The sequence below is a fragment of the Ahaetulla prasina genome, chromosome 10 (assembly GCF_028640845.1).
Source record: "Ahaetulla prasina isolate Xishuangbanna chromosome 10, ASM2864084v1, whole genome shotgun sequence".
Lineage (NCBI taxonomy): Eukaryota > Metazoa > Chordata > Lepidosauria > Squamata > Colubridae > Ahaetulla > Ahaetulla prasina.
Window position 1 is genome coordinate 27,037,121 of NC_080548.1, and position 13,072 is coordinate 27,050,192.

The 13,072-nt window shown below is 48.1% G+C and overlaps 1 protein-coding gene across 3 annotated transcripts in view; it reads right to left on the reverse strand.

Moving 5' to 3' along the window:
* The window catches only part of LOC131204849 (interferon-inducible GTPase 5-like), a 22,754-nt gene continuing 9,682 nt past the window's right edge, over positions 1 to 13,072 (reverse strand). The window contains exons 1-2 of one of the 3 annotated variants that reach the window (XM_058196472.1): positions 3,498 to 3,838; positions 1 to 2,601 (exon numbers count right to left, since the gene is read on the reverse strand). In XM_058196472.1, the coding sequence (XP_058052455.1) occupies positions 1,401 to 2,588 (1,188 nt within the window). In that variant the 5' untranslated portion in view covers positions 2,589 to 2,601; positions 3,498 to 3,838 and the 3' untranslated portion in view covers positions 1 to 1,400. Of the gene's footprint in view, positions 2,602 to 3,497; positions 3,839 to 7,290; positions 7,530 to 13,072 lie in introns of those variants that run through there. The other 2 variants (XM_058196471.1, XM_058196473.1) reach the window with 2 other exon arrangements.

Below are 13,072 nucleotides of genomic sequence, written 5' to 3' on the forward strand. Positions count from 1 at the left end.
GGGGGAGGGGGGAGGGTTTAGTGAAGGGAGGGGGGTTGGGGGAAAAGGGGGGGGATTTTTTTTTGTAAAACGTTTTGAATTTAAAAAAAAAAAAAAAAGAGGCTACCCGCATTCCAAAATGCATACATGATGAACAACAAAATGTTTGCCTTTCGCAATGTTTGCCTTTCACAAACCCTTCACTGTTCCTGGGTCATGTGATCCCCATTTGTAACCTTTCCAACTGGCTTCCAACAAGCAAAGTCAGTGGGGGAAGCCAGATTCATTTAATAACCAGAAGATTCACTTAATGACTGCAGTGGTTTGCTTAAGAACGGTGCGAAAATCAAAAAGCGGGAGAAAGTCACTGAACAATTGTTTTCTTGCTTAACAATTGAAATTGTGTAATCTGGGACTACCTGTACTGAAATAGGTTTAAGATTAGAATCGTTTATTCCTCTGATTATCGTAACTTTTCATGCTTTGTAGGTGCATTCAGCTGAGAAATTCTACCCTCACCAGCCCACATTAAAAAAAACTCCTAAACTCATAAATTTGAAAATTTGTGTTTAAAACAGTGTACATGGTCTCTGCAAATATGCACACTTTGTTAACTTCCACAATTGTTCCACGGTGATCTACTTTTAAGCCATTTGTGCAAATAGCAATTGTATGATTGTCTTCCTCAAGGATGGCTTGCATGATTAATAACTCCGTGGTCATGTGGCCGGTATGACTAAACGCCAAAGGCGCACGGAACGCTGTTCCCTTCCCACCAAAGATGGTCCCTATTTTTCTACTTTGCATTTTTTACCTGCTTTCGAACTGCTAGGTTAGCAGAAGCTGGGACAAGTCACGGGAGCTCACCCCGTTACTAGGGATTCGAACCGCTGAACTGCCAACCTTCCGATCGTCAAGCTCAGCGTCTTAGCCACTGAGCCACTGCGTCCCCCAAGGGATGATAAGAATGGTCTATAAATTGTATGTATAAAATGAATGAATGACCCACTGAGACATCAAGAGATTCCAGAGCATTTATCATTTCAGAAAGGTTGCTGCTGTAATAAAAGATTCCAAGAACCAATTTATTACATGAAAAACTGTAAAACTCCTCCCAGTAACCAAATCTGCTACAGCTAAAGAAATGCAAAGTATCTTCCCAATGTATGTAGTGTCAGCCTTTGAAGATTTATCTCAATAACCTTTGGGGGGGGGCAGAGGGGTTCTCTTCATAGGATAGGCAGCAGACAGGGTCTGCTTGGTTAGGGTCTCCTGGCCGGTTTGACCAATTGGAGAAAACAAGAAGCAACAGAGAGGCAGAAAAGAGAAATAAAACCCACACGTTTGTCCATCTCCAAGCAATTTTGGGCGGCGTTCTTGATCCGTCTTCATTCATAGATGAAGCCCGGTGAAGGATAGCCCTAGGAGTCCTGGACCTCTGTCTCCAATCCATATGCTCTTTCCAAGACCCTCTGGGCATCTTCTGCAAAGCTATCCAGAGCTGTGTGCAGCAAGTAATAGGCAGCCACGAACGAGGCGGCCCCTGCTACCAAGTTGTTGAAAAAGGGGAACTGGCTCTTCAGCATCATGGCCATCACCTGCCCACAGACTGCAGCTTGGCTCAAAACCGCCCGGACAGCATCCCCCGAAAGGTGTCTCACGAAGGTCGAACGCACTTGGTTTTTCAATTCGTAAAAGGGCTTTGAGACCGTGGCAGCCAAGGTCTTCAAAGACGCATCATCCAAGCCGAAATGCTGCTGGTAATTCTTCAGAGTGTTCACAAGCATGGGGACGTTGAGGTGGATCGGATGGCCAGGCAGGGCTGAAACGATACACGCCAGTAGCGCCGTCTTCCAGATGTGCTGGCGCAGCGAACTCTTCTTCTTCTGCACAGCTGCGGCGGTGACGGACGGGAAGGATAGCAGAAGGGTGTGTCTCTTGTGACCTTCCAGCTCTTCAGCCAGAGTCTCCTGCAAGCGGCAGAAATCGAATCTGTGCAAATGGAAGCTGGAGATCAAGAAGACTTTGGGGTTCTCCAGACCTTCCTTCTTCAGCTGGCGGGTACAGTCTGCCTCTATTTGCTGCAGCACTTGAGCTTCCTGGAACAAGGTTGGCCTTCGTTGTTGGGTAGCCCACACATCCTGGTCTATCTTGGAACGGACGAAGTAGAAGCGTTTGCCCATGGCAGCCACGGCCCGAGCGAGCTCAGCGTGATTCTCTCGGAAACGCTCGGATGCGACGATGATGAAGAAATCGTATCTCTCAAAGCTCACCAGCTGCAGATATTTTCGGGCTTGGAAGGAAGGGGTACCAATGCCTGGCAGGTCCCAAAGCCGAACACGGGGCAGATGAGGGTGATGAAAAGGGGTGGGGGAAGCAGTAGTCTCAACCACGCCAGTTTTGGCCGCGCGGAAGTCATCATCGCTGATCCCCAACATGGCGTTGATGAAGGTGGACTTGCCAGCCCCACCTTCGCCCGTCACTGCGATGTCCAGCGTGGTGGTTTCTAGAGAATCCAGGAGTGACTGGACTCGAGAGGATACCTCCACGACAACTTTCGACTGGATGACAGAAGCCATCTCTCTGAGGTCCTCGTCCTGGAAGTCCATGGTAGAAGCTCAGCTGTAGAAGAAAAATAGAAAAAATAAATTACAAGCTATTTAAAAGAAACCCTCACCTGTAGTTCCTATTTGGGATAGAGTTGGGGTGAGTGGACGGAGCTGTGCGTTTACTGGCCAGACGCCCTTCCTGACACCTACATAGAGTTCACAGCAGATTTTTTTTCTTCTTCTTTGTGCCTCAGGAGAGAAATATCTGTTGCAACCTAGGATTGAACTCTCAACCTTCTGAGTGGGAGGAGAGCATCTTCACCACTTCTTTCTATACGCTCTTCTTTCTATATATGCACTATATTTGCAAAATATAGAACGGGCAACAGCTCCCTCTGCAGGGCAGCTTTAGTCATGCACTGCTGGCTTGAAAGCACTGTCTCTACACCTTACAAATAACTCAAGGTGGCAAATATATTCAACGCACTTTCTCTTCTTATTTTTCCCACAACAACAACCCTGCCAGGTGAGTTGGATTGAGAGAAAGGGACTGGCCCAAGATTACTCAGCTGGCTTTCATGGCTAAACTGGATTTATTTAACATAACATAACAACAGAGTTGGAAGGGACCTTGGAGGCCTTCTAGTCCAACCCCCTGCCCAGGCAGGAAACCCTACACCATCTCAGTCAGATGGTTATCCAACATTTTCTTAAAAATTTCCAGTGTTGGAGCATTCACAACTTCTGCAGGGAAGTCGTTCCACTTATTAATTGTTCTAACTGTCAGGAAATTTCTCCTTAGTTCTAAGTTGCTTCTTTCTTTGATCAGTTTCCACCCATTGCTTCTTGTTCTACCCTCAGGTGCTTTGGAGAACAGCCCGACTCCCTCTTCTTTGTGGCAACCCCTGAGATATTGGAACACGGCTATCATGTCTCCCCTAGTCCTTCTTTTCATTAAACTAGACATACCCAGTTCCTGCAACTTGAATTCACCGTCTCCTCCTGGCTTTCTAAGCGTGGTGCCACACGAAGGCTGCATCGAAGTGCATTTCTGTTCATCAAAAACTTTTGTTTTTCTTCCAGGCCTGCAAACCTCGGCCCACTCTTTCTCTAAGCGACTGCTGCTTTTGTTCGGATTCCAACAGCTCTTAAAACCCACAGACATTTTCCTCCTACGGCTACTCAGTTTAGAATCCACAGTCCCGTCCACACAGGGCACACCCAAAAAAGCAACAAGGGAAGGAAGCGGTTGTGCTCCTTTTTTTTTTTTGCTACGCTGAAAGAACGACTCGAACCATGGAGCACCGGCACACAAAAAAACGCCAATCCCAGCAAATGAACGTTGTGCGCGCACGACCATTTAAAAACATGAGCTGAAAAGCATCGCCAGCAAATCCTCAGCAAGCATCTCTGCGCCCACCCACTACAGCCCACCCTATCCTACCCCAGAAAGCACATGACACTCATACAGTGTGGTCACCACACTATAAAAAAGATTTTTTTTTGGTTTTTTTTAATTTGCATTTATATCCCGCCCTTCTCCGAAGACTCAGGGCGGCTTACAATGTGTTAAGCAATAGTCTTCATCCATTTGTATATTATATACAAAGTCAACTTTTATTGCCCCCAACAATCTGGGTCCTCATTTTACCTACCTTATAAAGCATGGAAGGCTGAGTCAACCTTGGGCCTGGTGGCACTTGAACCTGCAGTAATTGCAAGCAGCTGCTGTTAATAACAGGCTGCATTAGCCTGTTGAGCCACCAGAGGCTGAGACTCTAGAACAGTGGTGGCTAAACATTTTGCCATCACGTGCCGGGAGGTGGGTGGGGGTCGTGCGCACGCATAAACACACCCATAATTCTGTGTGCTCTGCCCCTGCGCATGCACGCCCGACCCCCCCCCGACCCCCTTGATTCCGGTGTGACCAGAAGTTGGCAAACGGGCCATTTTTTGCCTCCGGAGGACCTCCGGGGGGTGGGGGAGGCTGTTTTCGTCCTCCCCAGACTCCTAGAGAGGCTCTGGAGGCAGGTGAGAGAGAAAAACGGGCTTTCCCCACCACCCTCGAGGCCCTCTGGAGGCAGGAAACAGCCTATTTCCCTACTTCTGGTGGGCCCAGAAGGCCCGAAAATTACGTGGCCGGAGCACCCATGCATGCCAGAGCTGAACTCGCGAGCCCACTGATATGGCTACGCGTGCCACCTGTGGAACTGGGCCTGGCTAGTCTAGTGAAGAAAAGGACCAGGGGAGACATGAGAGCAGTCTTCCAATATTTGAGGGGCTGCCAGAGAGGAGGGGGCCAAGCTATTTTTCTAAAGCACCTGAAGGCCAGACAAGGAATAATGGATGGAAACGCACCTATTTATTCAAGCGGGACTGGCTTAGAAGTTTTACTAAATTTTAACTGGGGCTATTTATATTTTAGGGTTTTAAACTGTTTTAAATTTTGGCCATCTTGTAATATGTTTTGTTTCAGTCTGGTTTTTAAAGTGTATATTGAAGATTTTTATTTGGCTGTACACCGCCCTGAGTCCTTCGGGAGAAGGGCGGTATAAAAATCGAATAAAATAAATAAATAAATAAACTGACCAAGGAGAGATTCAACCTGGAAATAAGGAGAAATTTTCTGACAGTGAGAGCAATCCACCAATGGAACAGAAGTTGCCTTCAGAAGTTTTAGGTGCTTCATCACTACAGGCTTTCAAGAAGAGACTGGACTGCCATTTGTCATAAATGCTGTAGGGTCTCCTGCTTGGGGTTGGACTAGATGACCTACAAGGTCCCTTCCAACTCCATTAATCTGTAAATCATTTGTTACACACAACTGCAGTTGTTTCTCCAAATACGACCACAATCAAGCCTCTCGCTAAGCAAGGCAGCCGTTAAGCGAGTCAAGCATCATTTTCGCTTTTGGCCACATTTTTTTTTTAAGCAAATCGCTCAAATTGTTCAATGCATCGCATGGTCGATAACTTTGCTTGTCAGAAGCTCTGTAAAAAAAAGATTGCAAATGCCAATCCAAGGGGTGAAATCCAGCAGGTTCTGACAGGGTCTGGAGAACCGGGTAGAGGAAATTTTGAGCAGTTCGAAGAACCGGTAGCGGAAATTTTGAGTAGTTAGGAAAACCGGCAAATACTTCCTCTGGCTGGCCTCAGGAGTGCAGTGGGAATCACACGGCTCAGCTGGGATCGTCAAGAGCCTTTTAAAAGCATTTTTTCCACAACCTCTTCGGCCAAAGAGATTGTAAAAAAAAAAAATACTTTTAAAAGGCTCTGACAGCGGAGTTGCCTGATCGTCCAAGACTTTTAAAAGCATTTTTTTACAACCTCTTCCGCCGAAGAGGTTGTCGAAAAAAATGCTTTTAAAAGTTTTTTTTTTAAAAAGTTGGCCACGCCCACCCAGCTACATTACACCCCCCCATCAAGCCACACCCACAGAACTGGTAGTAACAAATTTTACATTTCACCACTAGTTGGCGACTCCTGTTCTAATCACACTTGGCCAATTAAGAATGTCTATTCCAGGGGTAGTCCACCTTTTTATACCTAACGCCCACTTTTGTATCTCTGTTAGTAGTAAAATTTTCTAACCGCTCACCGGTTCCACAGTAATGCACCATTTATCGTCGTCTGCGCATGCCTCTCGTGTATCGTAGATTGGGTTTGGGGCAGTGGTGCAATTCAAATAATTTAACAACCGGTTCTCTGCCCTAATGATTTCTTCCAACAACCAGTTCGCCAAACTGCTCAGAAAGTTAACAACCGGTTCTCCCGAAGTGGTGTGAACTGGCTGAATCCCACCACTGGTTTGGAGGGGGTGTGGTGTGCCGGCTACCAGCTCTGCTTGTCTGTTACAACTGGGTGGTGTGGGGGGAGATGCGCAAGCTATTCTGGGACGAGGCATTTTGTTTGCGGTTGCACTATAGCGCCATAACATAACATAACATAATAACAGAGTTGGAAGGGACCTTGGAGGTCTTCTAGTCCAACCCCCTGCCGAAGCAGGAAACCCTACACCATTTCAGACAAATGGCTATCCAACATTTTTTTTAAACCTTCCAGTGTTGGAACATTCACAACTTCTGCAGGCAAATTGTTCCACTGATTGATTGTTCTGTCAGGAAATTTCTCCTTAGTTCTAAGTTGCTTCTCTCCTTGATCAGTTTCCACCCATTGCTTCTTGTTCTTGCCATTTAGTTTCACTTACGTAACGTGAACCAAACTTATGCGCGGGCGATACAAAGAGTATATTTTCAGAAATCTAAATCGTCAGGGGGAATTTTATGAAAAACTAATGCAAATGTTTTTAAATAATGCTATGAATTTTTTTTTAAAAAAGTCAATTAAATTAAAAAAAAAAGGAAAGTGCTTCAGTAGCAGACAAAACCCCTACCACCCACCATGAAAGCTGGAACACCCACTAGTGGGCGGTAAGGACCAGGTTGACTACCCCTGGTCTATTCTATATAGCAGGGGTCTCCAACCTTGGCAACTTCAAGACTTGTGGACTTCAACTCCCAGGGTCCCTCAGCCAGCTTTGCTTTGCTTTGCTTTGTTTTGCTGGCTGAGGAATTTTGGGAGTTGAAGTCCACAGGTCTTGAAGTTGCCAAGGTTGGAAACCCTGCTACATATATAGTGAAAAGTCTGCAAGAAAACAAGCAAACTCCGAGAGCAACCAAGTCCCCTCTCTTGAGACCCCCTTTTTCAGCGCTTCTGTCACTCTGAGCAGTCACTAAACGAACTGGTCGTAAGCGGAGGGCTACCTGTTGCCAACGTTTTGCTGCACCCGCAGGGCGGATCCGAGCCCACCGACCCCCCTGGCAACCGGCTTCGGTCTTGCGGGAGCCGTGAATTAAGGAGATGCGCGCGATCCTTCGGGGCTCCTCGGTCTCCCAGGAATGCGAAAGCCACCCAGGGTTTCTCTTTCTGGATCGGATTTCTTCCCTCCCGTGAAACGAAGCCGGAGATGGGCAGCCTTTCGCTCGGATGGGAAGGGAAAGGAAACAGAAACTTAGCCCCCGAGAAGGCGGAGCCGCTGACGAGCCGAAAAGGAAAGAGGGGAGGGAGTTGCTTTCCGAATTCCCCGAAGGCGCAAGCTTGCACGGCATCCTAAACAGAGTGGTGGGGAGGAGAGGGTTAAATCCGGAGGGGCTCCGGTTTGTTTTTTTTCGTCTTGGGGGTGGGTGGGAAGGGTTTTTGCAGACCGGTTCGAAACACTGGCGAACTGGTTCCGTTTTATTCGATGCGGGCCGATCTTCCCATTTTGCAAAGGCGATGCGCGCGTTTTCAAAAAGGGATCCGCGCACCAGGGGAGAGAACGTTGCCAACGCCGAGCTGGCTTCCAAGTTTGCTTGCAAAAAAACAGCATCCCTGCTTATTCTGTCTATGGAGATTTTCCTCCCAAAAATCTGTTTATTATGTATATGGAGACTCTCCAAAAAAAAAAAAAATCTGCTGCTTCTAACTGTCCATGGAGATTCTCCCCCCCCCCCCCCAAAAAACACAATCTGCTTCTTCTAACAGTCTATGGCAGGGGTCTCCAACCTTGGTCCCTTTAAGACTTGTGGACTTCAACTCCCAGAGTTCCTCAGCCAGCTTTGCTGAGTCCCAGGGACTCTGGGAGTTGAAGTCCACTAGTCTTAGAGTGGCCAAGGTTGGAAACCCCTGTTCCAGGACACCATAAATGAAAAAGGCTGAGTGAAATGCGCTGCCCCCCCCCAATTGATTTTTTATCATTTTGGGGAAGTCCATCCCCCGCAATTTGGCTGGATTCGAGACGGGAGGCGGCGAGGATGAGGGCGCAATCTTATTTCGGAATTAAGGCAACCTCCATTTATTATAAAACTTAAATGAAGTTGGAGGGCGCCAGGTTGAAGAAGGTCGGCCCAGCCCTGCTTCCCAAAGAACCCGCCCCTTTCTGTCGCTATGGTTACCAGGCTTGCGCCACAAAGCAAACTACGCAAGAACGAAGGGGCGGGGCGAGCAGCCTCCCCCTGACGCTTGCGTGGCTGAAGAACTACAAGCTCGGGAACGTTCGTTGGGAGGCGGGACGCAGTCTCGCGCTCCTATTGGCTGGCCCGCGGGGAGCGACAGATCAACAGAGCTTAGCTCAGGGGTGTCCAAACTTGGCGACTTTTAAGACCTGTGGACTTCAACTCCCAGAATTCCTCAGCTGAGGAATTCTGGGAGTTGAAGTCCACAAGTCTTAAAGTTGCCACGTTTGGACACCCCTGCCTTAGCTGATCCCAGCAACTGATTCTAGCCGAGCATCTCTATAAGCGTGTGTGATGCACATCGATGCAAAAGTGACTTTTTTTATTCCGAAGTAAGCGTGCAACGGGGTTGTTGTATCTTTAAATTGTGCCAGACTGGTTGTCCACAGAGTCATCAGGATTCAAAAATCGAATGTTAAAAACAGGAGGGTCACGCAGCATGGACTTTGTAATACTCGCAATATGGGTTTCAAAGTACCACCCAAGAGTTGCGATGGAGTGGGTGGGTATATATTTTAGCAGACTTTATTAAACTTGTCATGAAGAAAATTTCCCACGCTAAAGAACGGCAAAATCCCTATTACAATCTAGCAGCGATTTCGGGAGACAAGGTTGGCTTCTTTAAAGCTTCAGAACTTTGGTTGGGTGTAAGACTCAGATGGATGTTTGTTTTTATCCTGCCTTTTAAAAAAAATGCCTCCGACAGGACCTGTGTTTAACTCATAGAATCATCTATTGCAATGTCCTTCTTCAGCTTCAATCACAATACAAGAGCAAACAATAGATTTAAACTCAATGTTAACCGCTTCAATCTTGATTGCAGAAAATATAACTTCAGTAACAGTTGTTAATGCTTGGAATGCACTACCTGACTCTGTGGTCTCTTCTCAAAGGCCCCAAAGCTTCAACCAAAAACTATCTACCATTGACCTCACCCCATTCCTAAGAGGTCTGTAAGGGGCGTGCATAAGAGCACAAACATGCCTACTGTTCCTGTCCTATTATTCCCTTTCATTATATCCAATTAATATAGTTATTACATACTTATGCTTATATATATGCGTATATATTATATAGTTGTTACATGTCAATACTTATATATACTGTTGTGACAAAATAAATAAATAAAATAAATAATTCAAGATAGCAAACATAAAACTACTGCTTCCTATTTTCCACACAACAACCCTGTGAGGTGGGTTGGGATGATGAGAGAGAGAGAGACAGGGAGATGTTTGGGGCGCATACGCGGGGGCCACACACAAATTAATTTTGGGGGAGGTTCGGCACATGCATGTTTTGGGCACTCATTCCGGAAAAGGTTAGCCATCACTGATATAGAGTCTCTTGCTTCAGCAGGGGGTTGGACTAGAAGACCTCCAAGGTCCCTTCCTGCTCTATTCTGACTGATTTGAGCACTTCACGGCTGTCATCTGACCACCAGAGTCGATGGAAAAGCTGGCAGTAAAATCACAAGTCATGTGTCACACATGAAAAATCAGGCAGTTCAAACGTATAGTCAGTCCTCAACTTACAACCACAATTGAACTAAAAATTTCTGTTGCTAAGTGAGACATTTGCTAAGTGAGGTTTGCCCCATTTTACGACCTTTCTTGCCACCGTTGTTAACTGAATCACTGCAGTTGATAAGTTAGTAATCCGGTTGTTAAGCGAATCCGGCTTCCCCATTGACTTTGCTGGTCAGAAGGTCACAAAAGGGGGTCGCACGACCCCTCCTGGGACAATGCAACCCACATAAACATGAACCCATCTGAATTCTGATCACATGATCATGGAGATGCTACAAAGGCCGTAAGTGCAAAAAAATGGTCGTAAGTCACATTTTTTGGTGCCGTTGCAACGGTCACTAAATGAACAGTTGTAATTTGAGGACTACCTGTATAGGTTTATTGTAAGCTTAACCACTCTGCAAAGAATCTGAACTACTAGTCAAAGGAAATTGGTGGTAGATAAAGGATCGGTGGAATTCAAGTGGGCTTAAGATCTCTGCTGGGTGCAAAGGGACTCCAGACTGATGACACATTTGATCCCTCCCTCGGGTTTAGCGTAGCCATCTCCTACATCATGGTCACATGCAGTGGTGGGATTCAACCGGTTCGTATCACTTCGGCCGAACCGGTTGTTAAATTGCTGGCTGGTCCCACCCCTCTCCTTCCAGAAGTCCCCACGTGCCCTGTTTTTGCTCCCAGGAGGCTGCAGCGAGGCCTATTAGGCCCAAAACGGCACAGGGGGGTGTAGCATGGGCCCCCACAGCCCATTTTTGCTCCCAGGAAGCTGCAGGGAGGCCTAATAGGCCCAAAACGGGGTGCAGAGGGTACTCCTCCACCTTGCAACCCATTTTTGCTTCCGGGGGGGGTGCAGGAGGCCGAGCGCTGCCTGTCACACCCCTTGGCCACATCCACTATGGCCACCCTCACCCAGCTGGTCATTAGGGCAGAGAACCGGTTGTTAAATTATTTGAATCCCACCACTGGTCACACATTGTCCTAATAAACAACCACAAACAGAAGTGAGGACGTGATTCCGTTAGGCTGATGTGATCTCTTGCTTAGCAACTGGGTCACTCAGCGATGGGGTTACCAGTCCCAACTGTGGTCCTTAAGTGAGGACTCTACAAATTTTTACTTGCTCTGTCTTCCCCTTTCCCTGAACCTAGTAATGACAACTATTCAAGAAAGCTTTTGCCCGCTGTTGAAAGAACAAGAGAGGGAACCTCTCCAGAGAGGTGTAAAGTTTTCCCAGCTGAGATCAGCGTCCACAGGCTTAAAAGGTCGAGGGGGGTTAATTGAGGACACTGGCCTTCACCGGCCATTTTCTAAACCGCCAGCGTCTTTGGGATGCTCTGTTCAATGCCGGCTTTATACGTTGAAACCCGCGAGTAAGATTTGAGTAAAAGCACCTCCAGCAGGTCCAAACGGTGGCTTGTTGCAAACAGGACCTTGCTGGAGGAAGCCAGCTCAGAGCCTTTTGCAGAAGAGAGGCTCGTGTGCCAAATCAGGGCCTCAGATGGCCGATTTTTCCAAAGAACAGCTGCCAATTTTGGCCGCTCCCTTTTTTTAGCAGTGTGAATAATGCAGTTTGGCCCTTGGACGTTTCCATCCTTGGAACAAAAGTCAATACTGTAGAACAGGGATGTCGAGGGCCGGATCAGCATTGTACTATAGTTCTCCTCTGCGTGCCAGCCGGGGAGGGGGGCGGGCAAGATGGGACGGATGTCCCCTGCAGCACTCTGTTGGCAAAAGCAGGGCACAGGGGACCGCATGTGGGCCCCTCGTGTCCCTTTTTGGCCTGGACGGCCTCCTGCAGTACTTTGCCAGCCAAAACATGCCCCGTTTTGGCTGGCAGTGCTGCAGGAGGCCATCCAGGCCGAAAACAGAACATGGGGGAGGGGTTTCCGTGCCCCCCCCCCGTGCCCCCTGTTAGATCCGAGTAAGGACAAAGGCGAGGCTGCCACAACTTCTCTTTATTGGCATTCAGTTAACTCAACTTACATTTCTAACCGTTCCAAACTAGTCACAACAACTTCTGAGGCGAGCGCTTGCCTTGACAGCTACACAAACAGGAGCTGTCAAGAGGGGAACCAATCACAGCTCTTCCTGGTTCCCGCTTTTCTTGTTGCCTGCGCTTTATCCAATCAGCGCGCGGCTAACCAGCTTTGCTGAGGCAGACAGGACGTAGCCGCGAGGACTTAACACCCCTCAACCCCCGGACCGCGCATGCGTAGTCGGCCAAATACGCCGGCCGGCGCCGACTCCGCCCCGAGCGTCTCAGTTCGGGGAGTGGCGCGGTCGAAGGAGGAGCTGGAGGCCGGCCCTGAAGGATTATCGATGATGGCATAGGCAAAGGAGGAGCCGGACCTTCGGAGATCGGACCCAATGGATAATTAGGTACGTCATCCGCCGAGAACGCCCGGCTGGCGCGGTGGTGGTCGATTGGTTGGGACAGTGTTGAGTGGCCTTATTGTCGGCTGGGCCTGATCACTTGGCGGTTCTAATTGGGTATCAACCTCGGGCTGAGTGGGCGACTGGGGTTGTTGGCAGTCCACGTCGACGTCTTTTCTGCGCCTTAATTGATTGATGTGCCGCCGCCACACTCGTCTGTTTGGGAGCTGGACCCTATAAGAGCAGGGTCCAGTTATTTGAATTATGTGACCCGCAACCATTTTGAGTCTCCAAATTTTGTGCAAATATAGGATCCCCATTACTGAATGCTCGGGCTCTAATGTTGGGCTCTTGGAGCTTTTCTGGCATGTAAGTGGGGTGCAAACGGTCAAGGACAGTCCTCAATCGTCGTCCCATTAGCAACTCTGCTGGGCTCATTTTAGTCACTTGGCATGGGGTGGTATGTTGGGCCATTAAATATTTGTTTATGTTCTGTTGCCAGTTAGAGGTGCCCAGGCGGCCTAACGCCTCCTTGGCTGACCTCACGGCCCGTTCTGCCCTGCCATTCGCCGCAGGGTGGAACGGGGCCGTGGGGGCATGCCGAACCCCGTGGATTGCTAAAAATTGTAGGAATGACGCCGAGGAGAATT